The sequence below is a fragment of the Oikopleura dioica genome, chromosome 1 (genome assembly GCF_907165135.1).
Source record: "Oikopleura dioica chromosome 1, OKI2018_I68_1.0, whole genome shotgun sequence".
NCBI classification, from domain to species: domain Eukaryota; kingdom Metazoa; phylum Chordata; class Appendicularia; order Copelata; family Oikopleuridae; genus Oikopleura; species Oikopleura dioica.
This window is the reverse complement of record NC_137291.1, coordinates 8304747-8331777: the sequence shown is the minus strand read 5'-3', so window position 1 is coordinate 8331777 and position 27031 is coordinate 8304747. Positions and strand designations below refer to the sequence as shown.

The following is a 27031-nucleotide window of genomic DNA, read 5'->3' as shown; positions in this document are numbered from 1 at the left end:
AACAAGCTAATTTTCAAAACAATTATTATATTGCTGTTGCTAAAAAGTCATAATCGAGCGCTCTGATGGTGTTATCTTAGAGTCTTTGACGATAAATTATGGAACAGGGTTTTAAATAGTGCCCCAAAATATGCATCCAAATTGTCACATTCTATACTAGTTTTTTGCCATATTTTTTACTAAATATTTTTTACTTCCAAACTTCTGAAGCAAGCAGTTAGTCACCATGGAAACGAGAGCGTTCAGTTTTTATCTCGTTTCTTGTGCTTTTTCTCCGTTAAAATTTTGATCCACAAAAATGGGAAGTATAAATATCCTCGAAAAATCAATCTCGAGTTGCAAAGAGAAGTCCGTCTTCTAAAGAGTACGTCGAAGAAAGCAGATCCAGTGGCACTTTTAGGGCCCCATCAGACTGCCCTGAATAGGATAATACGCGAAGGAAGGGAAAAATGATTTCTTAGAATTTTTTAGTTTGAGACCTATTTTTGTCATTTTTCCAAGTGAAGGCGATTAAACCTGCTTTGGCTTCAATCAAAAATGCATACGACAAGTACGTTCATAAAGTCAGTCTAATAATCTATCCTCAGTGTCTTTCATTCTCTATTGGAACAAGCGGAAGAAATTCCAATGCTCAAGTCGACTCTAGCTCGGTTAGCAGACGAAAAAGATCAAGCGATGATTGAGTACTTTGAAGAGTTAAAGAGCGTCAAAAAAGAAAATGAGCGCGAAAAGAAAGAAATTCAGGCTGACCTAAAAAAATCCGAATTGAGTCGGTTGGACCAAGAAGAAATCATCAGAAAGTTGAAGGAGGACATGGGGACTTTGTACGAACAGTTTTTGGAAGAAAAAGCATCGAGGCGACTTTTGATTACTGATTTGAACAGCAGAACACAGGAGGAACAAAGAAAGGAAATGTTCAAATTATTATTTAATCGAAACGTTGCTGATACTGTACTTAACATTATAAAGGAAGACAAAATTGAAACAAAAGACCCCGTTCATCTGGAAATTGCCCGCGATCAAGCTCGCAAAGACCTGGCTCTTGCCCGCGAAGAGCTCGCAACCATCAAAGCTGAGTACAACGACGTCGTCCCCAGAAAACTCTGGGAAACAGCGGAGAACAACTTGAAAGATGCAAATCAAGAACTCGAGGCTTTGAAAAAGGATCTTTCTGAATTGAGTGGCAACTTTTCTGTCCTGAAGTCGACGTATGACAGTGTCGAAAAGGAAAGAAACGAAGTTGTTATTGAACGCAATGAATTGAAAAGAACTGGTACTCCAAGGTATGTTTCTTTGATAAAAACTTGTAATTCTTTTTCTTTGATATTTTTTATCTCATTTTCATACAATCGATTGACATATTTTAGAAGGCGTTACATGTCAAGAATTGCTCTTTATCGACATGATCGTAGTTTTCAATAAATTATCCAATTTCAGACCCGACTGGGAAGCAATTTATGAAAAAACCTTCGACGAAAAATTTGGCGATCCCGAACTTTCATCCGATGCCCGAACAAAACATCTGCTGGATGAACTAACAAAAAGCCGGGATAATACGGAAAAGGATTATTTCACTTTGCCAGTAAGTACTTGATTCAATAACTTTTCATTTTAAATTATTCAAGGAGGATCAAAGCGATTTGCCTGCGTTTTTGGCAAGTGAGGAGCGAAAAGAAGTCAAAAATCTTAAGGAGCGATTTTATACCAATCTAGATGTTTATCAAGCAATTTCAATGATTTAGAATCATGCATAGCTAACTATCGAAGATTGCAATGAAATCAAGGAGGAAATTTGGAAAGAACGACTTGCAGAAAATGACGACGAAGTTGACAAAATCGACATCTTTGTCAAGAATTTTTTGTCGAAGAAATTCAACTTCTATGCTCTCGATTTCGGCCATTCGCTTCGAGCAGCAGCAGAAAAATACGCAGACTTACCTCATATCACCGATTTCTACGAGATTCTAGCGGGGTTAAAGCCGGAGCAAGGGTTCAAAAGAATTGTGGAGCAATCATCCAATCTTCTTTCCGGTAAAATTGATGCAAATCATGCCTAAGAACAATTGATTCTTTCAAGCACTTCAAAACGTCGACAAACACAAGAAAGGATATGTTCTTGTCTTCGACTTGAAAGTAGAGCTTCGAAAGCTTTTCAAATTGAAGCCCGACGAGCACATGGAGATAATTGCTCAATTTGCGGAGGAAGATAAGGTACTTTAAATTAATACATTTGTGTTGAATATAAATAGACTCATTGATTTTATCCAGGATAAATTGCTTTATAATGCTATTATTAGGCTATAATTTTAAATTATAGCACATAAATACCTATTTATATTTGTTATAATTGGTATTTGTAATAATTGCACTACGTGAATACCATAACGCTATTCTCATGTCTTTCTGACTAATGCGGCTAAATTTTTCTCTTGCTCTAAGCCGCAAGCAGCTTCTCGTTTTTAGCCGTTTTTCTACTCATAATTCAAGCAAAGATTAGTCAGACAGAAATAAAAATCGCTCTATTTTCAGTTCTACTATGGAGAGCTCTTTGAAAATGGTCCAAACGGTGAGCCATCAAAAATGATGTCCCTTCTTGCAGAACAAGACGAAAAGGAGAAAGATATCTACGTCGAGCAGCTTTCCGTCCAATTAGAAGGAATAGACTCTGTTGGCCCTGCTGAAGCAAAGATTGCTTTTATGTCCGTCGATCCTGGAATCAATGCCGAACTCATCAATAAATACATCAAGGTCAACAACAGTTGTCAATCGCTTCAGTGTTGACTTTCTTTTAGATTGGACTGAAAGATGCGAAGAATCTACCCGCTGAAGAATTTTTGACAAATTTAAAGAATGGGCCTGTGTATAGAATATCCCCAGCTGTAGAATTATTTTGAATAAATGAATAAAAGACATTCAATTTTCACAGAGATCGTCTGATGAGATCTTCCGGAAAGATTCTTCCCTGTTCTGCGATACGAAACAATTTTGACGGTATGACTTTTCACACGGGTAAATCAACAATTAATCGCATGTGAAAATAGCTTTTTTTATCTATCATTTAGTCATATACCGGGTGGAATATTCCCTCCGACAATTCATTTAGCTCATATTCATCTTTGTATAGGAAGAAATAGACACCATCAGTGCTAAAAATCGTGAATCACAAGTTGAAAATGGAAATGTTTTCTATTTTCTGTATGAATCGCCATGTTACTAGGTCTTGACCCGAGAATAGACAGAACTTTGCCTAGGGCCTGGCTGCGTAGCGAGATCTAAGTACTTGTCAGAATACGCCCGGGCAATTCCGTTCCTGACGAAAGCCCGGGGTCATTCCATGCAGTCGTCTTCGGAATCATTGCACTCTTGCGAATTGCATCTAAACAATTCCAAAGTCAATTAGCACTCGATTAAGTGGCGCAATAAGAAATATAAAATCCTTGCCATCCAAATATTGTCTAAATTTAGGATGATGATTTGCTAAAAGATTTGCAAGAGAAATAAAGCATGAATATCGCATATCGATCAAAGAAAAAATAAATCGAGATCTAAGCTTTTTTGTAAATGAATAAGGATAAATGCTTGAGGAACTTACCAAATTCAACGTGCATTCAACTAATCCAGGAGGTCGGATCGACAGGGGCGCGTGGTGGCGCCAGGCAGCGCAGAAAGCGGGGGATGAAGCGGCAAAGTAGCGCAAGAAGGAAAACGACAGAGCCTCTCAGAATAAGGTCAGCACATTCTAACCGTTAAGTTCAAGAAGAAGAGTTAAAAACAAGACTAAGAGAAAAATTACGTAAAAGATGAAGGGAATTTTTGCTTTGTTGACGGTCGCGCAGGCGGCGCTCATCTTCAACGATGATCATATCGACCTGGCGAAGGTCGACTACGAAGATGTTGGACTTTTGGCTAGGTATGCAGGGATTTTGAAAGGCCTTTAAAAAAAAAAATGAAATTAATCCATTGATTGATCCCTGAAAATAAAAAATATATTTTAGGTTTGCTCGTCAAATAGAAACGGAAGGCAGCGGTGTTGATGATCAAATTGAAGAAGAAGTCAACAAAATCGAACCTGAAACGTCTTCTACAGTTGAAGAGAGTGCCAGCACCTCCTCCACCGGTAAGTGGCCACTTTTTAATCTGTCAGAGTCTTTTGTTGTCACAAGATTGATTGATAAGGATCAGCTTTTCACGTTTTACTAGAGAAGGTGAAATTTTTTCTCAGCGAAGAAAGAAAGTTATCATAACCAAGGCTTGAATCTGAAGTAACTGAAATAAGCCTTCTCACGTATCGAAAATAAACACGAGATGCTCATTCCAGTGCTGCATCACTATTCTGACAGGCAGCGCTGGAAAAAAAGCACCAACCAGATTGGACCGGTCAAGACTGGTCCAACCTTTTTTTGTTATTATGTAAAATTGAATACCGTTTTATTAGAAACCTAAGAAAGATTAGAAGAAGCTCAGAATCGCGGTCATTTGACCTCTGGGCTTTAGATTCTAGCGGTGGCGCGTCACGTTCATCCACCGCCGTGAAATTTCGAATCGCTTTCGAAAAGGAAAAATGCCTCAGCCGACCGATTTTTATTAAATTAGCTTTTTCATGAAAGCGTCAATTTAATTATCGCTCATTCAGACACAGAAGAAGACGTTGGCGATACCGAAGTCCTTGAAGATGGAGTCACCGAGAAGCCAAACGATGACCCAACTGCTGATGCCAACACAACAACAACGACCGCAGCTCCAGACAACTCATCAACTGCATCTTCCACTACTCAAAAAGCAACAACAACCAAAAGTCCAAGCTCCTCCGGACAAATGAACACCTTCACCTTTTTGCTCCCAACTATTCTTGGCGCTCTCCTTTTGCTCTAGTCGCTTTACTACGAGTTATTTGTTCAATTTAATTATTTTGAAGTTCATGTTTGATCAGTTTTTGAATATCAAAATCTTGAAAACTAAGACTCTTTCGTTTCTCTTACATAATTTCATGTTGGAATTCAAGCGTCTTAGTTTTTATAAGCCGAAAATGCCAAATTTCTTGTCTCCAAAAGACCGCTAAATTAGTCGTTTATTTGTCACGCAAATAATCAATTTATTCACCAAATTCTATTTCGGCGCCCAGTTTTTATTCTATTTCTATTGATATACATTTCTAGCTGTACAATATTTCAAATCAAACAATACAAAAGAAAATCTCAAGTGTTTAGTTTTAATAGCAGGTTCATTTTCATTTCAAAGAGTTGAGCGATATTTTGGCTTCTCTTTTGATGTTTTTTCTATCAAGCCGGGATCTGAAAACGTCATCGCAGATAGCTCGATAAATCAGAAATTACCGAAGAGTAAGATAGATTAAAAAGCAGTAGAAGAACCCAAATAGAACATGCCAGCAAGTGATGAAGATGGAGACGAATTTCCAGCTTGGCTGGGCTTTCAAATCGTTTGGCACTCGTTCATTCACCCATTTTTGAATAAACGTCGTTTCCTCATTCTGCAGTCTATCTGATGCTTCTATAAAGTACTGGACGTGGCTGAAAAAGAAAGATCTTTTTATGAAAAAAGATTGGACGCACCTTTCTGCGCTCAAATCTGGACGCTCAAAGAGCTCCCGTTCATCTTCAGAAAATGAGAAAAGCTATCGAAAGACTCCTTTATTATTTGAAAATAATGCTGTTTTTTTATTTCGGAGTCTTTTCTTTCCAGCTATGGTTCCATCATTGATCGCTGGAAATTCAAGCCAGGTTTCCGTGGAATTAAACAAATGCGGACAAGGTCTTTTGTTCTTATTCATTACATAGCCACCAGCTTGATCTTTATAGCAATCTCTGCCGATGCAGATATGCCACTCGCAGCCCAAGTCTGTGCATGACTTTGCATAGAGCCAATACTCACTTTAGCAGGCTTCAAATCAGCAGACGTCAAATCAATATATACTTTTTATCGGCCTTTCTTAGAGTACTTGAGTCCAAATTTGCCGAATATGCCTGTTTTCCATTAACCTTTATGATAAAAATCGAACAATTGAAATCAAGGATGAAGAAGCAAACCTGAGCATGAGCGTCCCATCTGTAAGTCGAGTTCAACATAGAAGCTGTTGGGCTTAGATTCTCGGTCAGGTTAACTGGAAGATCTTGAGAAAGGGGGTCTTTGAAGTCCTCGAATAGACTGAACTCTGGGTTCTGGTCAGGACTGAGCTCGACAACCTGTGTGGAAAACCTGACTCAGGATCTGAGAGATCGCTTCTTTAGTCTTTCAGGCCCTGACTCAGGTTTTCAACACAGGTTGCCGAGCCCAGTGTCAGGTAAGTCCGGAAATGGCAGATTTACAGTAGTTCCATCGTCTCGAGTAACATCCGTGCTCGTTACCGGTATTTTGAGAGGCCAATTCGTGTTGGCATTGAATCGATAGCCAGAGTAGCAACCTGATAATTGAAAAATAATAGCTCCTATTTCACGACTGAGTTGACATGCCTTGACTGTTTGCAGAAGAGAAAAAGGAAATTAAAAAAGTAGTGAAAGATCTCATTTTCTCAAATTATCCAAGAATAAACGCACACTTAGGCCCGCCATAATTGTTTTCACAAATGATTAACGATCCCCCTTTGAATAGAATTTGTGAGTTCTTTATTTTTATAGCATATCAATACCAGAGCATTCGAGAGTAATAACATTTTCAGTAGTTGAATTTTTTGAATTGGCAGTGCTTGAAACGCGCTTTCGACCGCTGGCCTTGGCGATCTTCCGGAACGCTTGAAGATCAGTGTCGATCTCGTTGTCTGTCAGATGATAAACGATGGCTGGAAATTAGGATTAAGAAAATTAACTGGAAAATTTTCTTACAAGGAAGCTCAGCCATGGAGTTTCGTCTCTTCTTTTTCGCGATCGGAAAGGCGAATTTCGTCTTCCGCGATTTCTTGAGACTTTCCCTGAGTTCGAAGAGCTTTCCTTCCAGCTTATCCGCTAGTCGTTGCTTTTCTACAATAAATTAACGATGAGTAGGAGCCAGAAGAAAAGGCAATCTACCTAATTTTTTCTTATTCGCAGCAGTTTGCTCAATCGCTAGAATTTCCGCTTTGCTCCAAGTCGAAATCTGTTTTAATTTGTGTTCCTTCATGCTGATGATGTACTTTTTTCGCGCAGAAATATCTTTCTCCAGATCGCGAATTTTTGCGCTCAATTCGGCGCTTTTCTTGGCAGGATCTGAATAATAGACTTGAGTGATAGAAAAGATTGCCTTGAAAATATCTGACTGAATTCGGCATTGAATCAAGGTCGTGGCGAGCTTTTGCCGGCGCAAAAATAAACTTTCGAAAAGAGAAAGAGAGAAAACGTCGATTTTCGAAGCAAAAATAGTTTGAAAGCGGAAGAAGGGTTTTTCTTTCGATATCTATTGAAAGTTGTCATACCTCTGAGCTCTTTGAGTTTCTTTTCGTAAAACTGATGTTTTTCCTTGAAAAGCATCTGTTTCGTGACGGCGAAATTATGTTCCATCGAAAGCAACGCAGATTGCAGAAGTTCTCTTTTTCTAGGCATCTCTTCCGTTGAATCCATCTGCTCTTCTTCTGCCTCTGAAACCTCTGAGTAATCCATTTTCTCCATCCTCTTTTGAAGACAAAAATAAGCGAAAAATTGAGCGAATTTGTGAAACGAAATTGAGCGCGGCGCGTCGCGGAGAATGGAGATCAACCGACCAATCAGCGCTGGTTCCTTTTTAGATGAGGGAAAAGGGCGTTGCCCGTCTAAAAATGCTCTAGAATGGCCTAGCATCAATTTTTATAGCCTTTTTGCAATCTCAACAGAGTCACTAAAGCAGCGCGATTGTCACTTTTTCTGTTATAATTACTTTTGAGAGGAAACATGAGTGAAGATACCAGAGAATTGCTTATATATTTTAATTATTCGATGTTATTATTTTAAGACTGTTGGAAATGCTTCGCCTTAGCCACGGAGTCCGACGAGCATCCCTTTACGAAGGTCGACTCAAGTACCTTCTCAACAATGAGTGGAGAGAATCGGCTGCCACCGAATACATTCCCGTCCACAACCCAGCTACCCAGGTATTCATCAACAAAAATCTCTCTTTGCTCAAGACATTTCCTAAAGGAAGTCGTCTGCGAAGTTCCAAAAATGCCCCTTTCGGAGATGAACGCCGTGGCTGAATCCTCCGCCGAAGCATACAAAAGCTGGAAGGAAACCTCCATCCTCTCAAGACAACAGATCATGCTCAAGTACCAGCAGCTCATCAAGGAGAACAAGACCGAAGTGGCCAAGCTCATCACCAAAGAACAGGGCAAAACTCTCGCCGATGCCGAAGGTGATGTTCACCGAGGTCTTCAGGTTGTCGAACACGCCTGTGGAATTCCCTCTCTTATGCAGGAAAGATTTACAAAAGATAACATCCATTTCTTATTCTCAATTAATCTGAAGATAATCTTGTGTAATCTCTAAAGGGCGAAACCCTCCAGGGTCTCTCCAAGGACCTCGACATCAAATCGTACCGAGAACCGCTCGGTGTCGTTGCTGGCGTGTGCCCATTCAATTTCCCGCTATGATTCCCCTCTGGATGTACCCAGTTGCGCTCATGTGCGGAAACACCTTCATCATGAAGCCATCTGAGCGAGTTCCTGGTGCTTCTACTCTTCTTGCTCAGCTTTTGATCGACTCTGGTCTTCCAGCTGGCTGCCTGAACACCGTTCACGGCTCTCACGACTGCGTCAACTTCATCTGCGACAATGAGCACATCCGAGCCGTCTCCTTCGTTGGTGGTAACGGCGCTGGTGAACACATCAACAACCGAGCTGCTGGAGGCAACGGCAAGCGAGTCCAGTCCAACATGGGTGCCAAGAACCACGGTATCATCATGCCCGATGCCAACAAGAACGCCACTCTCAACCAGCTCGTCGGTGCCGCTTTTGGAGCTGCTGGTCAGCGATGCATGGCCCTACCAGTCGGTATCTTCGTCGGAGAAGCTCGAGAATGGATCCCAGACTTGCTCGAGATGGCCAAGGATCTTAAGTGCGGCCCCGGACACGAGGCGGGTGTCGATGTAGGACCAGTTATTTCTCCACAGGCGAAGGAATACATCGAAGGAGTTATCACCCAGGTACAATTTTTCGATCTTTCTTATTTTTACTTCGACTCTAGTCCGTTGCTGACGGCTGCCACCTCCTCCTCGATGGCCGAAACACTACCGTTCCTGGCTACGAGAAGGGTAACTTCGTCGGCCCAACCATCATCACTGGTTGCAAGCCCGGCATGCGAGCTTACGAGGAAGAGATCTTCGGCCCCGTTTTCTGCACCGTCGAAGCCGAAACTCTTGACGAAGCCATCGCCCTTGTTAACAGCAACCAGTGGGGTAATGGTACCGCCATCTTCACCAACAACGGTGCCACAGCTCGAAAGTTCCAGCATGAGATTCAGGCTGGACAGGTAGGAAACCGTCATCCCTTTCAATTAATTTCATATTTCCAGGTCGGAATCAATGTCCCAATTCCAGTTCCTCTTCCAATGTTCTCCTTCACCGGTAACAAAAAATCTTACGTCGGCTCTGGTCACAACTTCTACGGCAAGGCCGGTGTCCATTTCTACACCCAGCTCAAGGTGAGTAACAACCCTTACGTAATCCCCTTTCACCTCTCTCTGAGACTTTACTAAATTAAATTTTAGACCATCACCGAACTCTGGAGAGCCGAAGATGCCACCGAGCTCAAGGCTGAAGTCGCCATGCCTACAATGAAGTAAACCCGTTCAAAAATTCAAGTCCCGTTCTCATTCATTTTCTGCAATCAAAAAATTTCAAGTTCAACCGTTCTATTTAACTTCGCTGCCCGTAAACATGTGATATAAGAAGATAATCTTTTAAATTATCCCAGAATTTACACCTGTGGCCAGAGATTTTTGCCAGTTCTTTATTTAACAACACAACCAACTACTATCCCTGTCAGTGTCAACTCTTGGTGCATACAAATATGCACTTGAGCACCTTACTTCTCTACGAAAACGCCTGCTTTACAAGTTTAAAGTTGCTTGATAAGAAACCAATCGTTATGTATTCATTTTGTCTGTATGACTCCTAAGTAATTAAAAAGTATTTATTCAAACATCAGTAAAGATTCCCGTCTTGTAAACATCTGAAAGCAGGATATTAAATCAAGTTACTATCAAAGAACAGCAGGCTTTTAATTTATAACAACATGACTAAATGGTTAGTCAAATAGTTCTTTTGATAAGGGCAAATTCAAGAGGAGATGATACTTGTATTATCTCGCACAATTATATTCCAAATTAAATGATAACATGTACTTCGATCTCAAATTATCTATATCTTACTCACAAGTACTCTCAGGTCTTTGGCAACAATCAATTATAATCACCTACAAATGCCACAATTCAGAATGAGACTGTTAGTATACAGGACAGTCACGGGCGTCCCTCAGCGAGTCCTCTCCGTCTCGCAGCGAGTCAAGGGCCCTGGCGGTGAGTTCCACGAGGGAGACGACGCTGTCCCTCGACAATTCATCGAAGCTGCCTACATCCTTTCGGAATCGCAACGGCCTTCTCCCTTTGTCCTCACCGAAACTGACCTTACTCCTGATGTCATCGCTGAGAAAGCCAAGAAATACGATATTCTTCCTGAGGTAAGCCTTACTTTATATTAGCAACACCAGGGTAAAATTCTTGATTAGGATTACGTTCCCATGTCCATCACCTACGGTGGCGCTTACGGTGGTGACTACCCCACCGTCGCCGAAGAGGCCTATCACAACAAAGACTTTTACTACGAGTGGGATATCCAGAAACACAAGCGAAACTTTGGTGAAATCATCGGTATGCACGACTGGACTCACTTCCACAGATTCCACCGAATTTACGATGGTCACCTTCACATCTACGGTTTCTGGAAATACAAGCAGGGATGGATTCTCTACCTTGAAATGGTTCTTTTCTGGCTTTACGGGTAAACCTTGTCTATCTTCTTTATCGGTAGTGTAAACGCTTTGATAGATACATTATCCACTCCTGGTTCAACAACAGAATTGGCATCACTACTTCTTATGATAAGCATCAAGCTTCTATGAACGAGGTATATATTTCTCAAATAATTTAGATTCTAACGCTGATTCTAGTATGGAGATTACAAAAACCGAGCGTGGTCCAACACTGAGCTCGAATTCCTCGAAGTCTGGCAACAAATGCAGCAGGCCAAGGAAGGTTATGCCGGTCGATCTGGTGCCAGAGACTTCAACTGGGGAACCACTGGATTGTACCTTGGCTCTCAAGGAACGGTTCATCTTTATTCTTAACGCCGGAACGCATAAAATTTTTTCAAGGTGGAACGCAGATCGTACCAATTAATTGGTACGCCCCTTTTACCCCTTTTTAACAATGAAACTGATAAGTCTACTGAATAAATGATACAGATAAATAATTCTCAGACGCTTAGCTTCAATTTCATCCCCATATTATATTCATATCATAACATAAATATGAGTAAATATGCGTATTTCCAAATGTGCCGAATTACGACGTAATGGCGATTTATTGTTGAAAGAATATATTATATATCAGAGTTCAAAACTTTGTTCAATAGCTAAAATCAAAAATTTTCAAAAAAAATTTTTTCTGACACCGGAATCAAATTCCTCGATAAAAAGTAGCTCCATAAGTGGGGGTTCATTTTTTTCTACCATAAAGTAAAAGTTGAGTTATGGGGCATTAAAGGGCCCTGTACCAATTAATTGGTCGCCCTGCGTTTCGGCGACTTTTTCTCGAAAGATAAGCAATTTTGAAACCGTCGAAAAGGTCAGGCCCCTGCCCGACACCGAGCTGGTCCTACTGGTGAATCGCCCATCCTGTCCGAAGCCTGTGACACTTACATGACCCCTGCCGGCCCAATGTCCTTCAAGATGGGACACCACATGCCAAACACCAACAGTCTTATCGTCGTGAACGAGCCTCATCCCAGCCACGGTCACGGAACTGAAATGGCTGATATGCTTTCGACCGAAGTCGCATAAAAGAAGCGTCTCTAGGAAAAAAACTATTTATTTGTAAAACTTTTCAAGCTCTCACGAAATAAACACGTCAAACAAGTTCAGTAAAAGATCAAAATTATAAGAACTTATTAGGACAGTTCTTATAAGCTACAAACAGGCGTTACCGTTAACTTTTAGTTACGATTCAGAATGAATCGTGGCTTAGCACTTTTCAAACAAGGAACTCTTGAAAAACACCTGCTGAGTAAAAGCGATAAGAAAGCTCAGTTGAAAATTGCGCAGAAAAACGGCGAGAAATTTTATTTGGTTGGGAAGATTGAAAAGTGCGTTTCTCGAAATAACGTTGGTTATGTAAATTATCTTCGAATAAATCACCCGGGAGAGCATTGGCACGGCTTTGTCATGGAAAAGAGGGAGGATACGAAGGGTCTTCTTTTCAGATTCGTTAGTAGCGCCCTTTCTTTCTTCTTAGAGAGTAAGTCGATTATTAAGTCAGACTTTGGTCCCGAGATGAAGGTTGAAAACGAACACATTCTCCAGTTGGAACAAAAGAGCAAAGTTCTATACGACGTCGTTGAATCATCGAATGCAAAAAGAAGAGCAATTCTGACTGCAGTTCTTGAAACACACCGCGAAAATATTGAAAACAACAGATTTTCCTCGAAATAACAAAAGTCGCATTTATAATTTTCTCAGAATGCTGTCGAGAATTTTAACGAGAAGGAACTCCGTTCATGTTCTTTTTGAAGGCAAAACGTATTTATTGGCAAAAAAGGATCAGCAGGAAAAGGATCAAATTGTCTCTTTTCAACTTTTAAGCAACAGCAAATCTATCCAGTATCAGAGCTCAATTTCCCCTGTTTTGGTCAGAAAAGGTCAAGAGATCGCGATAAAAGTCAAAAGGGATGACTCGAGCAAATCCTGGGTTTCATTTGATCAAGTGCAGTTAGAATCGGTCGACAATGTCGGAAGAATCAGATACATGGTCATACACAAGCCTGGAGTAAGCTGGCATGGATATGTGGACGATGGGGGCATTTCAAAGAAATGGACCAAGTTTGAATTTAAAAATTTTGGCCCAGAGATGTTCACTGATGGTGGAAAAAGGAGACCGCTTCATAAAGGGTATCTTATCGTTTATTGATCAGATATATATGTTCTTGAAGCTGTGAGGTTTTGTATGATGTCGTGCAAGTTTATGGAAGACCGGAAGCAATTATCACGAATGTGATCAGTTATCCTGAGTCTTTTTTCAATCGTAATAAAGACAAAACGAAACCATACTGTATGATACTGATCTTTTCTAGAATGATATCTTGTTGATGATTTAGAATGAATGTCTGCTTCATAATCGAAGAAGATTATGAGCTCGCTGAACTACTTGATCGAGGATAATGCTGAAGGAAGAACAGCCGCTCAAAAGTTGATTTCTGTCGCGTTTTCGATCATTTGTATCAATCGTCTCAAGTTAGATGTAAACAACTTTAATATGATTCGATACGCAGAAAGGTAATTTGACGTTTTATTTTAATTAAATCCTTCATTGACACTGATTTTATTTCTAATCTTTTCATAAGCTTGAAGCATCCCGATTGATTTGGCCACTCTAGCGCCAAAATTGCGCGTTTTGAAACAGGCGCCATGATTTGCGCGCCAAAAAGGGATCCTCGAGAGCATCAATTTGTTGTTTTTAGAAAATATCCGTTGATCAAAAAAGAAGCCTCGGGTGCTTTGGAGAAGCTCTTCACGAAATCGCTCCGAGTTGTCAGACGACTTATCAACGAGAAAGCGCTCAGGTCCGGCTGAAAATGAAATTTCTTTTGTATAGTTTTTTTATAAGTAAATAAAAAGTTGCAAGCCAATAAAAAAGATCCGTGGCGGTTATCATCGCGAAGAAGGGCACAAAAGAGCCGTTAGAGATAATCGATCAGTATCGCATCAAAACGAAATTTGCCGAAGACGATTGTGTCCAAGACGATGGAACTCCATTTGATGTCAAACTTCATTCACGAAATATGCTTGACGAACTTTCGAGATATTCACAGATGGGTGTCGAGCTCCCTCATGATGGTGAGAACTCGAGAAATTCGGTTCGGAGTTGACGATTTTTTTTCTAGCACAAGTGTTCGTCAGCTACGAAACCAATCAGCCGGAAATAATCGAATCTAAAGATAAAGATTTCGTTGGAGTCGTCCCTCACCAACACGATGAGAACATCCTGGATTCGATGCCATCCAGGGCCTTTGGTCGGCTGGGTAATGACTTTTTAGATCGTACGAAGTAACCAATCTTGTGTTTTAGACACTCCTTACGCCTACGTTGCGATGAAAGCTTGGTCCAAGAATATTTTGGAGAAGAAATTAGAGATCTCAAAAGTCACCTCACGCGGTTCCAACCTCTTCGACTATACCTACGCTTGAATTCATTTTTTCATGTATTTTTCTATTGCTGCCATGGCTGTTGATTTCGAGTCCTTTGGTTTTACCCGGCATTTTTTTCCGGGCAACCCGCAGATTTTTCTACGGGTTACTCGCACGGAGACCCGTGCGAGTAGATCGAGTAAATGGGTAAAGGATAATCGCGAGCTACTCGCGAAAATTTCGACTAGAAAGAAGAAAATTCGCTCGTCTGATTGGCCCGAGAAAAAGGGTTGCGGGTAATCGCGAGCTACTCGACGGAAAGGAGAAAACAAGTAGCGCGGGTAGCCCGTGAAAAGACTCTCCGTGCGAGAAACCCGCTGAAAAATCTGCGGGTTGCCCGGAAAAAATTGCCGGGTAAAACTAAAGGACTCGAAATCAACAGCCATGATTGCTGCTTATATTTTTCAATATTTTCTGTTTCTTATCCCTCTTTTTATTTAATGCTTTTCAGAAACCCGAAAGAAATGGCTAAGGTGACCATTCGCGAGGTTGAAGTTTTGAATAATAATTGCAGCTTCGTCGACAAGTTCCAGTTCAAAATCAGATTCGACTGTATCGAAGACCTACAGGAAGATTTGGACTGGAAAATCTTGTATGTCGGTAAGTCACGTGGCGTGTTTTCCTTCCCCTTTTCAGCGCGCGATTTTAGGTAGCGCAAACTCAACCGAATTCGACCAAGAATTGGATGAATTATCTACAGGTCCGATTCCCGTTGGCGTCCACGAGTTCGTACTTGAAGCAGACGGGCCCGATCCGACGAAGATACCCGCCTCGGAAATTGTCGGCGTCACAGTGGTTTTAATCACGTGCAGTTACAGAACGCAGGAATTCGTCAGAATTGGCTACTACATCAACAACGAGTACCAAGACGAGCAACTGCGAGAAGATCCACCAGAACAGCCAATCGTGAGAAAAGATCGATAAAAAACTAATTATAACATATCATTTATAGATCGAAAGACTGTCACGTGTGATCTCAACCAATCCCCGCGTGACCCGTCTGCAAATCAACTGGGACGGAACAGAAAACATCATGCCCGAACAGAAGACCATCTCCGACGATTTCGGCTTTGGCGAGCTGCTGTCCGAGGCGATTGCCGATGAACCCGGTAAACCAAAGGGTATGCTTGTGATTGATCAACGATTTCTCGATCGAATTGATTCTACTAACGCTTGATTACCTTCTTTGCTAGATATTGAGATGTTCTGCCAGACAATGTTCTGCGGTGAGAGAAACGGAAATATGGAAAATGCGCCGCCAAAGTTTCCCGAGGCGCCCAGTTAGTCCAGTTATCCTTTTTTTCATTTATCATCGTCTCATATTTTCATTTATTGCATGCTCCCATTCATCCCATCAATCATTTACGCATAAAATCAGCATCACCAAAAATCTCATCAACCTTTTCAGGAGCAAATCAGCCCCCAATGCAGCAAGCACGACCCGGATTCGTCGAGAACTCGATGGACTGTCACAACGTGGAGATGAACATCGATTGAACGGAACCTCATCCCTTTACCACTGCCTTTATCCTCTCTACATTTAGCTCATCCATATATTGACATTTTTTCTCTTTTTCTTTTTCCAGAGCAGCATTTTGAAGCCGAAAAATCTCGATTCTTTCGAAATGATAACAACACATGTAACATGTCTGATTTTAGTTCAACCTTTTGCTTACTTTTCGGTGGAAAAATGCCTTGCTCACAAAAAACTTTTTATAATAAATTCTCAAAAAATCCAAAGAGGCGAATTTGATTTACTAAAGAATCAGTATTTCAAATCTAATCAGTTTTTAAAAAAAAAATTATTTCAGTAGAAATAATTGGTAACAAGAGTAGTTCACAGTGAACTGTTCACTAGTAAGTCGATTACTGGAAGGCCTTTTTGGCATAAATTTTGTAAGCTTCGATTCTTGATAGGTGCTCAATGTATAGTTCCTTTCTATCTTTCGTCCGCAAAGTGTTTCGCGAACTTCCCAGGCCAAATTTCGCACCAATATTTACGAGTTGATAATCTGTCATTCGTTGAAACTTTCTAATCGCTCCCCTTTTCTCGGCTTGTGCAATCATCTCCATGAGACGATCATCTTCGGTATTTTCTCGGGCTCCTGCAGTCAGTGCCTGTCGGACTCTTGGATTTAGTTTGTCTTTCATATTCTTCGTCGACAAGTCCAACTTCTTTTTGCTTCCGAAAATTCTAAAGTTAGGCCGCTCTTCTTTCGGTGGGGTGTCTTCGCGTTTTCTTTTTCTCGACTGTAGTTTCTGTAAGCCAGAAGGAGCAATCTCTGCCCCTGGTCGAAAAATCCGCTCAGGAGCTTCATCAGACGACGAAGATGAATGATGATCGTCTCTATGAGAGATTGTTTTTCCCTTGAATTTGAATAAATCGAATACCTTGTGGTCGTGGGCGCAATTTCTCTAAGAATTCTTGTTCTTTTCGATGTGGAAGGCATTTCTTCATCTGATTCTGAAATGACTATGCAGTCGGTCAATTCTTCAGTGCGGCTAAAGTTAGGTTCACTGGAATCGGAATCGGAGATTGATATATCCTGGAAATCCCTTCCATCCAATATCTCATCATCAGAGGAGCAAAGATCAACTGTGTAGTCGACGCCAGAATCCGGATTGCGAGTTGGCGAGTCTTACATAATTGTTAGGACAATTAGAAGATGATACACTTTACCTTTAATAACGATGGCTTCTTCCATTTGATCTCTTTCAGGTTCTTCGAGTACTCGTTTACAAATAATCAACTTTCGTTTCCATCCTTGGAAAAAATCATTCAATTTTTTGTGTACGTCTTCAACCATTGCGGGCGAAAAGGAAAGCAGTCGATTCGAATTACTTGCTGAGGAAAATATAAGGAAAATGATGGCTCAAAAATCGCTATTGCGTGTCGTAAGCAAAAATAAAAATAATTTCGATGGAGGCGCTATCGCTAATCTTGATAAAAAAAATCAATTTTCTCATGACGCACTAGAAATGTTAAGTCATCAAATTTGTTCATTTGTTTTACTTTTTCTTCAACAGGCAGAGCCTACCTGAAAATGAATAGGATAACGAGCTTTTGCTGCAATAAGCCTTCCTTCCGACATCATTTTTTCTAATAATTGCGCCCATCAACAAATATCCGACTTGTTTTTAATTTCTATTGTAATCTTTATTAATTTTCCATGTCGATTTCCTTGATTCAAAGTTCTTCCGGATCAGCAAACACCTTTCGAAATCTGATTATATAAGGAAGGAACAGAATTGCTCTTTTATCATTTCTCGGCCATGATAATAAGGTTCTCATTTTTACTAGGGCTCGAGGTCCTGGCATACAGCGTCCCCGGCGTTGAAATCTCTGGGTCTACGTCTACAGAAAATGTTGACTTTGGGGATGATCTGTTTATCACCAAAGAGACGGTTTGTATTTTGCATCATTTCAAGTTCGACAGTAAACAGTGTACTTACAGGCAAGATTTCTTCAATCAATCGGCGTGGATACTTCCAAGTGGTCTATAATTGAGAGTTCGCCAACCCTTCCCGGTGGATCGCTTCGACCTCAAACTCGAGGCTTGGGTGCGTCTTTCCTCGAACGTTGGCAACCAGTTAACAGCGGTGGTCCTATAACCGTACCATACGCGATTCAAAGTGTGTTTGCTTCTGACGCAGATAATGTTATTGAAGAAGCTATAACTGCCCTTGAGAGTGATCTTCATTGCTTCGATATGCCTCTTGTCAGTGATCCGTCGACAACAACATACGAAAATGGACTGATGTTCATTCTTCATCAAGATGCCTGTTTTGCTGCACTTGGCCTTGCTCCAGGATTTGTCACAAACGATCAAGGTGCAACGCAGATCACTCAATTTGGTGTTCCGGCAACCTGGCAAGTAGTGAACCTGAATCAAGCATGCAGTCATAGCATCGGCGTCGTTCAACACGAGGTTCTTCATTCTCTTGGAGTTTTCCATGAACAGTCGAGACCTGATAGAGACAACTACATCGATGTCTGGCCAGAAAGAAGCACGAAGCCTGGTAAAAGAGAAAAATATATAAAAATGTAATCAAACTTTAGATCAATGGGACATAATTTCTTCCAATCAATGGTACTCAACGGATTCTGTCTATGAGCCTGGATCAGTCATGTCCTACAGTTCTTACGCCGGAGCTGTTGGGTCAGACCCAATTGCTCTCCTCAAAGACGGATCAGAAATCATTCGGGGTGAAGAAATTTCGACTACTGACGCTCTTCAGCTGCAGAAAATGTACTGTAAAGACATGACAAATGACGATGGAACACCAATGTTCCCTAATTTTCAATACAAAGAGAGGACTTCCTGCACTTCATCTGATGAAGTCGGAGAAACTAGAACGGTTTTTATTGATCGAATTTGTGACGGGTACAAGGGTGAAAATTTATATTTAAGAGCATAGAAGAAAAGTTTTTTTAGATTGTCCAAATAGCGAAGACGAAAACGGAGAAATCGCAACCTGCATTGAGGAATACGAAAGGACTCCAAATGATTGCTGTGGAGGAGTAGTGATCTCTCGAAACGGTAATGTGCAAACTTGCATCTACAATGATGGAGAGCTCTTTGTTGGCGAGCCAACCTGGGCATGTCCTGATGGAACAGCAATTACTCTCTACGCTAATGGAGGATATTGGCTTCAGTTGGTTGCTGATTACTATCCATTTACAGGGGGCGGATTCAGTTATTGGGACAAGCTAACTAATACGGATGCCTGTCCTCCATTGCATACAGCCTTTGAAACGAATGGGGCAATTCTTAGTTGCGCAAGCACTGGTGCAGATTTATCAGATCTTCCAACAACAACGACGACCACGACAACTTCAACAACGACGACTACGACGACTACTACGACGACAACTCCAACGACGACTACGACGACAACTACAACTACGACTACGACAACAACTACGACTTCGACAACAACTACGACGACAACTACAACGACAACTACAACGACGACTACGACGACAACTACAACCACGACAACGACGACAACGACCACTACGACAACGATGACAACTACAGCCACTACTACAAGTACAACGTCAACGACTATCACGTCAGGAACTTCTACTACAACAGACGATGCTGAAACACTTGATGAAACAACAGCTCTGATAGATGATGTTACAACTAACGCTGATACAAATGCAACTACATTCAAACCAAACGTCATTTACTCAAGTAGCAAGACCGTACTTTTTCACTGCTCTCTACTTATCCTACTTGTCCAGTTGATGGGCTGACGCAACTCAATGGCTACATTCTAATAAATTTCTTTATATTCTTGCAATTTGAAAAAAAAGGTTGAGCTGAAGTTATTAAAAAGTAGTTACGGATAGTAGAGGCAGTTGAGGGTAGGCGGAATGTTATTCTTCAGCCTGTCGTTTGCTTGGTCGACCACCGAAAGAGCCATCAGAAGATCGCCTTCGCTTTTTAGACTTGAGTTTCTCAACAAAAGAGCGGGAAAAAGAAGGCACTCCTTCTTCATCAGTTGAATCGCTAAGATTTAACATTTATAGCGCGATAAAATTGAATACACTCACTCAAAAATTGCATTCACAATTTCTTGCTTCGACGAGATGGCTTTGGTGCGGTTGGTTGACTTCTCATGATTAGAATCGGAGCTGTCAGTTGAATCGCTTATGAAATTATTTTATTTACAAAAAGGGAGATTCACTTACTCAAAAATCGCATTGATGGCACCTTCTCTCCGCGAGTTTCTGCATAGTGGAGCCTTCTCCTCAGAATCGTCATCAGATTCGTCAGAATCTGAAAGATTTATGTCCATAATCGACATGATGTTCCTTCTTGGCAAGTTTACACGTCGGGATGGTGGAGACGCAGCTGGTTGGTCGACGGGAGCTTTTCTTCCCCAAACTGGATCAACTTCTTCATCCTCCGGTCCAGAAGATTCTGGAGAATCGCACAGGTCAACAACGTTTGGGTCGATCACAATTGCAGGAGGAGTGTCTTCGATGATGATCGGTTCATTTTCGTAGAAATTCGGGGACGACGTTCCAGCAGCGAATACGCCTCTCTCAGGAGTCAACATAATTTTGTATTCCTGTTCAGTTATACGAGTGATTTACGATATAAAATCGAGTCAGCCTCTATTTATATCATCATCTCAAGAAAGATGGCGCTACGAGGGGCGAGATTTTTATCAGCAGCTCCTGCTGAGCGGGAGCAGATAATCAGCGGGGTATCTTTGGACCCTCCGCTGTTGGAACAAATATTAATTCACTTAGTTTAGACTGGCCCTTCGTTATAAATCCACAATATTTTCTTCGATCCGCGGAAAATTCGATTAATAATAAGATTAACATCTCTCATATTTTGTAAATTGTAATCACGGAAACGTCAAAATATAACATTTTTATCGGTTGATACTAGAAAAAAAAGGTCATTTATTAAAATCTAAACACATTATCAGAAATTGCAGAGTCCAAAGCGTCGACCTCGTTGATGTCATTTTTCTGATTTCCCACCCACATGTTCTAAAATGAATTTTAACGATAATAAAGTTAAAAAGGGTTAGTTACAGTTCCAGCTTTCTGATGATGCTGAGGAATGGTTGCAACCTTCTTTATCTTTTGTCGCCCGCAGCGAATTACTGCGAGCACGATCAGGAGAACAAAGACAATCACACCAAGTACGATTGTTGCAACTTTAAAAAGGACTCTATATTTTACCTTGCTGACAATTACACATTTCAAGCCTCTCCTAAGTATGGGTGTCCGGATAATGATAACCCAGCGAGCTTTGGTGATTCCAATAGATCTGCATCAAAACTCATCCTCAAAAACATAAAAACGAGGTACAAAAAGATTCCACAAGTACTTATTCGATTCCAACTCAAGTCGGAGACTGTCACTCTCATTATACGCTCGTTCCAGCTGTTTACGCAAAGCGGAAATTTCCGGATCTCGCGAGAGGTTTTCGAGATAGTTGACTTCATTAAAAATATATTCACTGTCGTCACTGCAGTTTTGCTCTTCAAGTTGAGCAATTTTCAATTGGTTCTCTTCTATTATTTTAGCTCCTTTTTGATTGAGCTCTAATAACTCCTCTTTTTGTCGGGTAAGGGAGGATATCTCAAAGGTGGATAAAAAAACTGCATAATTCAAATTCTACGGATAAATTTTTATCATCCATTTCAAATTTTTCTGCATCTCAATCGTCTTTTCTTTGTCGTTTTTCACCTGCACATATTCCTTAAACTCCTTAGTATCGAAAATATGCGACCAGGAAGCTCCAGATATTGTCTCCCCAGAGCACGTGAGGTCAAAGTCTTGGTCTTCATAATATTGAATAAGAGTATTGACGCTTATTTTGTCCATATTTATCTCGAAATATTCAGGCATCTCTTCGATTTCAAAGCTTGTTTCTGAAACATAAATAATAGAGGCAAAAATGTTCTTAGAAACTTACGCATTTTCGAGTTTTTGCAAGTAAGCGTCGACAAATTTCCAACTTCATTTTTCAGGATTCTTACTTTTTTGAGGCTAATTCTAAGATGATTATTTCATAAGTGATGAAGGTCTCGGCCTCTCTCCTTTGTAGAAATTCTTAGATTCCAGAAAATCTAAGAGCCCTAGAGCCGGACAGGTCTGATTTTCGACGATAGAAGATACTGTTCTGCATTCGCCATCGCTCCACTGACAGCCGATTCCTTCTTGGCACTTCAAACATGAAGTTTCTTTTGGAAGATGGCATTCTTCAAGAGAAATAAGCTCCTGTTCTTCAACATTGAAAGCCAGACCAGATGCAACTTCTTCGATGAGGACGATATTTTCATCAAAAGATTTATCGTCGACCATGGTCAATCCATCAGATCGCAAATATCCCCGTCGAACAACATTATTTTCCAACAAAGAAACGATCTTAGCGCCTGCATCATCTGTTGAAATGACCAAAGAGCTGGGAGTTCCAACAAGAGCACCAACTTCTTCCATGAAAAGGGTCTTGTCAGTTTTGAGTCCAGAGTTAACAAGAGTCATGTACTCTCGACTAAACAGTCTGACTTGTGGAGCGCTGCAGTCAGCAAAAACAATGTCAGAATCTTCACAAATACTTTCAGCTATTTTGATGGTCTTGCCCATTTCTTTCGGGGAGGGAGACATGGTATCACAAGAGGTGGAATAGCAATATCGTTGATTTTGTGAAAGAAACTCTTCGTCGATTTTCTCCAGAGAAGTCTTGCACAACCTCGAGTTCTTGCCAAACTTGAAAACTGAGTAGATCGCATCTTCGTGTTTCGTTGTCGAGAGAATTTCAGAAGAACAAAGGCCAGAGTGTTTGCTGCAGCAGGAAAGCTTATACGAAACGCAGGACGAGCACATGAGATTTTCTTCGGGAGGCGTCTTGTTGATTCCTGCGTCGTTTTGACAATAGTTCGTGATCATCCCTTCGTTCTTGTCTGATGAAATTATGTAGCTAGCGTGATTACGCGCTGACTCATACGTTGCCAGGACCTGATCTCCTACGGAAAATGAGTTTTTCCACAATATCGAGTTGTTCTCCGCTAGAAACATGTTGAAGCCGTAAATGTCCTTTTCCAGTAGGAGCACTTTTCCATCATCAGACTTGATGACGAAGTCTGAGAAAGGAAAGATCAGCGGTTCAAGTCCTTCAAAACGTTCCAATGAATCAGGATCAAGGGCTTTATTAATACGATAACACCTAGTCGAATCATCAAGCCTTCCACAAAGAATCACACTTTCAATGTGATAAAAAGCCGTGAAAAGTTCAAGATCTCCAGTGAAATCCTCGCCGACTGGAGTGATGGTGATAACATTCTGCTTTCCCTGAATGTCAAAAAATGTAGCAGAGTTCTTCTGAAGAAGAATGTTCGAAATCTCGCAATTGTCGCCGCAGAAATTTTTCAAGTGGCGATAATTTTCTCTCGTCGCCATTATTTAATGCTTTGGTGTGAAAGCGGAAGCTCTCATAATATATATTGGGGCTGGTTCTTTTCAGACTTGGAATTTCAAAGGCTTACTGCAGTTGCATTCTGTGCTTGCCATAAGTTTTTATCAAGATTTTTAACATAAAAAACAACAAAGTTAATCATAGTATTCATTTTATTCAGATAATCATATTATTCAGATGAGAGCAGAAAAATCTCTATTTATGAACTAGCTGCTCCGGGCTAGATCGCAGTAAATGAAGCTACAGTAACATTTTATAACAATCTTTGAAGCAAAAATGAAAAAAAAATCAATGCGACTCTGTGCTTCTTTCAGAATCAAATCTCGTGGGCGCGTTGTTTTATTTTCCCACGCTCGAGCTAATCCGCCAGGCTGGCCATCACGTTCACGAGAAAGGATAAAAATTATAAACTGATGATTTTTTCGCGGAAAACGAAATGATTTTCGTCGAAGTTGCGCCCGAGGGCGTCTGACGCCTCCACGCAGGTTCGTCCTGGTCCAGGAAAAGCCCCCCGATCGAACGCTCGAGCTGCCAGAAATCTGAGAGAAATCGAATTTGGGAAGAAGATTCTGAAAGAAGCATGAACAGTAGAGAAATTCTAAAGAAGAAGATAGAAAATTGGAGGAAACGGGACAACTTTTTTATTCAATTTGCTTTCATGGGAGGCTCTGTTATGCTCGTTAAAAATATTTATTAAATTAATGATTATTTTTGCTAAAAATATTACTCATTTATCAATTCAATAAGTCGTTGTGCCCAAAACGGACTGTAAATGATTTTTTACTAGTAGAAAAGAAATCACAATAAAAATAATAAATTATTATCCCAACGAAAAGCCGTCGACGAAAAATAGTCTTCTATGATTTCGACTGCAAATTTACCCATTCATCCTCGGATATTATCGAAGCATTTGATCTAATCGCCAGTAAATTTGACGCGATCCCGAGTGGATCTTCTTTTCGTCTCAAATCGTCGGATAACCATCCTTCTTGGCTGGTTTTTGCCTTGTTTATTGCTGTAAGTCCGTATTTTTAACGCTCTGTTTTGAAAATTATTACAGAAATCAAGCCACTCGTTTATTTTTTCCAATGATTCAAGTCTTCAATCATCCTTTGACTACACGATTCAAAATCATCCAAAAGGCGATTTGAAGATCTTCGGCAAATCATTTTTGTTTCCTCCAATACAAAAACCAGCAACAAAGAACCAAAAACGAAACGAGCGAAGCTAGAAACATCAAGAATTCTCTAACATGCTCAAACAAGCGGAACGCAATCTGCTAAACCTTCTGTTGTTTCTGTTCCAACCGAAGGAATGGCTTGCGCACGAGAATAAACCCCCTTTTCGCTCTGATGGAAAAAGTCCTAAACAAGCTCTTTTCTCAAATGTCAACACCTTTCTTCGGAAATTTGGGGATGAAGATGGCGATCCCGCTCTTGTTTTGTCGCCGTTTTCATTTGACCCAGGTAGAATTTAGTTGACTTTAATATCGGTCAGTTGTGACGTAAGTTTTTGTTGTCTAGAGAGGTCGCTTGTTTACTGAATAATTCAGCGATACTGACAATATTCGAGGGAGTTTTCAGCTGTGGCGATTTAATTTTAATCTCGCGACGGGCGATTCTTGCGTCACAGAGCCAAGTTGAGTCTGCTCTTCGGGAGAATGCGATCAAAAGGGTCTTTATTACGCCTTCTCTAGCGCTTCGACTGGGCAAGTAAGAGAATCTTTCGAAATGTTTCCAAGATGCTTTATTTCTATGTTTTAGGATAAACTCTCCCTATCTGAAAGATGTCCTTCTTGGTGGAGAAGAATTCCCTGCGTTAAAACTTCTGCGGTGCATTTTCGGAGGATCAGGAGTCGACTTCTGGAACATCTATGGAGTCACTGAAGCGTCAATTTGGACTTCGATCGTTAAAATTACAGCGGAAGATTACTATCCGATAATTGATGGAAGCGCCGCTTGCCTCGTCGATGGCATCTCGAAATGCTCAGTTGGAACTTCAGACAACTGTCTTCAAATTTACGTCGAAGAATCAAGGACTTGTCTCGTGGATTCATTACCGATGGACATCGTGAAGACAAATGATGTAGTCAGAATTGAGAAAACTAAAGAAAAGGAAGTGGTCTTTTTGAGAGAAGAAATGGTCCTATCGTGAAGAGAAATGGCAAGAAAATAAGCTTGATGAAGATGAAAAGCGACCTCGAGAGGGCAATAGAAGGGATGAGAGTTTTGCATCTTTTCGTGAATCAAGAAAATGAAATTCTTGCAGTCGTCGACGGAACTAACAAAAGCGGTTACGAAATCCAAGCTGCAGCGAGAAGCGAAAACGTCCCAGACAGAATCTTCAACTACTCAAAACAAGATATTCCGTTGTCAAAATCCCTCAAATTGAATACAAAACTGCTCGAAGAGGAAATCAATACTCTGCGGCGCGAGGAGCAGACTGGTGTCAATGTAGAGCTAGCGAAAACATTCCAAATGTTAATTGAACATCTCATCTGTCTACGCGATTTTAGTTGGAAGATGAATTTCTTTGAAGCGGGGGGAACGTCGATCGATGCCATGATCCTGCTCAACGAGCTTAGACCTCCTCCCGAATATCACGCACAGTTTTTAAACTCGCTAAAGAACGAGAATCTTTCAACTGTCAGAAGAAACCTTGAAAAAGTCGACGAAGTTGTCAGAAACTCCACTCAAACTTCGATCAAGTATTCGAGCATTGAAAATTTCTGTGCTGATCCCTCATTGTCACCGTATTTCTTTGATGATGACAAATTGCCGCGATCGTTCAAGCTCGACATGCGGAAATTTTGGGCGGTGGATGTTGGATCATGCGCCGACTGTGACCCATTATTATTGAGCCATGAAGACGGGGAAGAACATCTGGTCATTATTGGAACACACGATGGCGGTTTACACGCTGCTAATGCCAGAACTGGAACGCTTTTATGGGTTAGAAAAGCAAAAGAGAAAAATGAAAGTGACAAAGATGTTTATTTAGTCTCAGAATTTTACGTCCAAAGCTGCTGGATATTTACTGTGGCACTCGATGCTCTTCGTGGCGGAAAGTGGAAAATATTTACACTTGCTCGATCCGAGAACAGGCGATGTTCTGCTCACTGAAGACAATCAAGGGGGAGCTAGAGGACCGCCGATGATTTACGGCGAATCGGTTTTAGGTAGAAAAAATATTTCGAACTCGACCTTTTTTGAGTTAGATAATATAACTTATATTCATTTTTTATTTTGAAGTAACTCTTTACCGTCTAGTTTACAACGAAAACATTCTCCTTTATGACTGGGACGTGTCCCTTTGTAAGCTGATTCTGAAAGAAAAGATAAATATTGGCGAAACAATGATGGCAAAGCCCTTACTCACGCAAAATAACGATCTGATAGTCGCCACAGCAAAGGGAAAAATCATCAAAATCTCAGAAAGTAGACCCGTCTTTCAGTTAAGAATTGGAGGGCCTATTTTCAACACACCGGTCGAAGAAAATGGAGAGCTTTTGGTGATGAATGTGAAGGGACTTTTGACGAGAATTAACAAAGAAGGAACTGTAAAAAGTGCTACGAAAATCACCGAAAAGACAGTCTTTGCTCCGATAAAACATTCTCTTGTTGCGAATGAAAAAGGTGAAATATTCAGGATTGGCTTTGATTCATAAC

General features: G+C 40.8%; 9 protein-coding genes and 1 long non-coding RNA gene across 12 annotated transcripts; 6 read left to right on the top strand and 4 right to left on the bottom strand.

The window, feature by feature from the left end:
• Positions 1 to 504: 504 nt before the first annotated feature.
• LOC145711938 (translin-associated factor X-interacting protein 1-like) lies at positions 505 to 2917 on the top strand. Its single transcript, XM_081789628.1, has 7 exons — positions 505 to 550; positions 588 to 1283; positions 1438 to 1582; positions 1755 to 2031; positions 2078 to 2211; positions 2530 to 2748; positions 2793 to 2917. The coding sequence occupies exons 2-7, from the start codon at positions 628 to 630 to the stop codon at positions 2892 to 2894; spliced, it is 1533 nt and encodes a 510-aa protein (XP_081645754.1). The 5' UTR covers positions 505 to 550; positions 588 to 627; the 3' UTR covers positions 2895 to 2917.
• Positions 2918 to 5201: 2284 nt separating this feature from the next.
• Positions 5202 to 5590, bottom strand: LOC145695645 (uncharacterized). Its single transcript, XR_014133760.1, has 3 exons — positions 5571 to 5590; positions 5334 to 5528; positions 5202 to 5291 (listed from the first exon to the last, which is right to left on the bottom strand). It is a non-coding gene; the product is annotated as an uncharacterized LOC145695645 (long non-coding RNA).
• A 1023-nt stretch (positions 5591 to 6613) lies between these two features.
• Positions 6614 to 7570, bottom strand: LOC145695642 (uncharacterized). The gene is made up of 4 exons (XM_081772647.1): positions 7403 to 7570; positions 7020 to 7196; positions 6837 to 6971; positions 6614 to 6793 (listed from the first exon to the last, which is right to left on the bottom strand). The coding sequence occupies exons 1-4, from the start codon at positions 7545 to 7547 to the stop codon at positions 6627 to 6629; spliced, it is 624 nt and encodes a 207-aa protein (XP_081628773.1). The 5' UTR covers positions 7548 to 7570; the 3' UTR covers positions 6614 to 6626.
• Positions 7571 to 7909: 339 nt separating this feature from the next.
• LOC145695643 (methylmalonate-semialdehyde/malonate-semialdehyde dehydrogenase [acylating], mitochondrial-like) lies at positions 7910 to 10108 on the top strand. The gene is given in 7 exon segments (XM_081772648.1): positions 7910 to 8053; positions 8100 to 8365; positions 8440 to 8540; positions 8543 to 9099; positions 9141 to 9425; positions 9468 to 9596; positions 9663 to 10108. Coding segments are annotated over 7 exon segments (1542 nt in total). The 5' UTR covers positions 7910 to 7924; the 3' UTR covers positions 9738 to 10108.
• A 267-nt stretch (positions 10109 to 10375) lies between these two features.
• LOC145702540 (uncharacterized) lies at positions 10376 to 12097 on the top strand. The gene is made up of 5 exons (XM_081779777.1): positions 10376 to 10633; positions 10682 to 10953; positions 11001 to 11079; positions 11123 to 11281; positions 11804 to 12097. The coding sequence occupies exons 1-5, from the start codon at positions 10376 to 10378 to the stop codon at positions 12011 to 12013; spliced, it is 978 nt and encodes a 325-aa protein (XP_081635903.1). The 3' UTR covers positions 12014 to 12097.
• Positions 12098 to 13303: 1206 nt separating this feature from the next.
• On the top strand, positions 13304 to 14438 carry LOC145695874 (uncharacterized). Its single transcript, XM_081772920.1, has 5 exons — positions 13304 to 13501; positions 13687 to 13788; positions 13863 to 14062; positions 14110 to 14247; positions 14294 to 14438. The coding sequence occupies exons 1-5, from the start codon at positions 13356 to 13358 to the stop codon at positions 14410 to 14412; spliced, it is 705 nt and encodes a 234-aa protein (XP_081629046.1). The 5' UTR covers positions 13304 to 13355; the 3' UTR covers positions 14413 to 14438.
• Positions 14439 to 14828: 390 nt separating this feature from the next.
• On the top strand, positions 14829 to 16152 carry LOC145695854 (uncharacterized). 3 transcript variants are annotated; one of them, XM_081772900.1, is made up of 5 exons: positions 14829 to 15012; positions 15062 to 15318; positions 15365 to 15533; positions 15606 to 15638; positions 15821 to 16152. In XM_081772900.1, the coding sequence occupies exons 1-5, from the start codon at positions 14853 to 14855 to the stop codon at positions 15907 to 15909; spliced, it is 708 nt and encodes a 235-aa protein (XP_081629026.1). In that variant the 5' UTR covers positions 14829 to 14852; the 3' UTR covers positions 15910 to 16152. The 3 variants fall into 3 exon arrangements, with proteins under 3 accessions (XP_081629026.1, XP_081629018.1, XP_081629035.1); XM_081772892.1 differs by having other exon boundaries at positions 15606 to 15692; XM_081772909.1 differs by lacking the exon at positions 15606 to 15638.
• Positions 16153 to 16244: 92 nt separating this feature from the next.
• Positions 16245 to 17273, bottom strand: LOC145711003 (uncharacterized). Its single transcript, XM_081788718.1, has 3 exons — positions 17093 to 17273; positions 16804 to 17050; positions 16245 to 16759 (listed from the first exon to the last, which is right to left on the bottom strand). Exons 1-3 carry the CDS (start codon positions 17217 to 17219, stop codon positions 16279 to 16281), a joined length of 855 nt encoding a protein of 284 aa, XP_081644844.1. The 5' UTR covers positions 17220 to 17273; the 3' UTR covers positions 16245 to 16278.
• A 2474-nt stretch (positions 17274 to 19747) lies between these two features.
• LOC145711409 (uncharacterized) lies at positions 19748 to 20484 on the bottom strand. The gene is made up of 3 exons (XM_081789111.1): positions 20114 to 20484; positions 19976 to 20071; positions 19748 to 19931 (listed from the first exon to the last, which is right to left on the bottom strand). Exons 1-3 carry the CDS (start codon positions 20482 to 20484, stop codon positions 19799 to 19801), a joined length of 600 nt encoding a protein of 199 aa, XP_081645237.1. The 3' UTR covers positions 19748 to 19798.
• A 3714-nt stretch (positions 20485 to 24198) lies between these two features.
• Positions 24199 to 27030, top strand: LOC145711099 (uncharacterized). Its single transcript, XM_081788828.1, has 6 exons — positions 24199 to 24380; positions 24424 to 24829; positions 24916 to 25075; positions 25127 to 26314; positions 26364 to 26541; positions 26633 to 27030. Exons 4-6 carry the CDS (start codon positions 25544 to 25546, stop codon positions 27028 to 27030), a joined length of 1347 nt encoding a protein of 448 aa, XP_081644954.1. The 5' UTR covers positions 24199 to 24380; positions 24424 to 24829; positions 24916 to 25075; positions 25127 to 25543.
• The last annotated feature ends 1 nt before the right edge of the window (position 27031 follows it).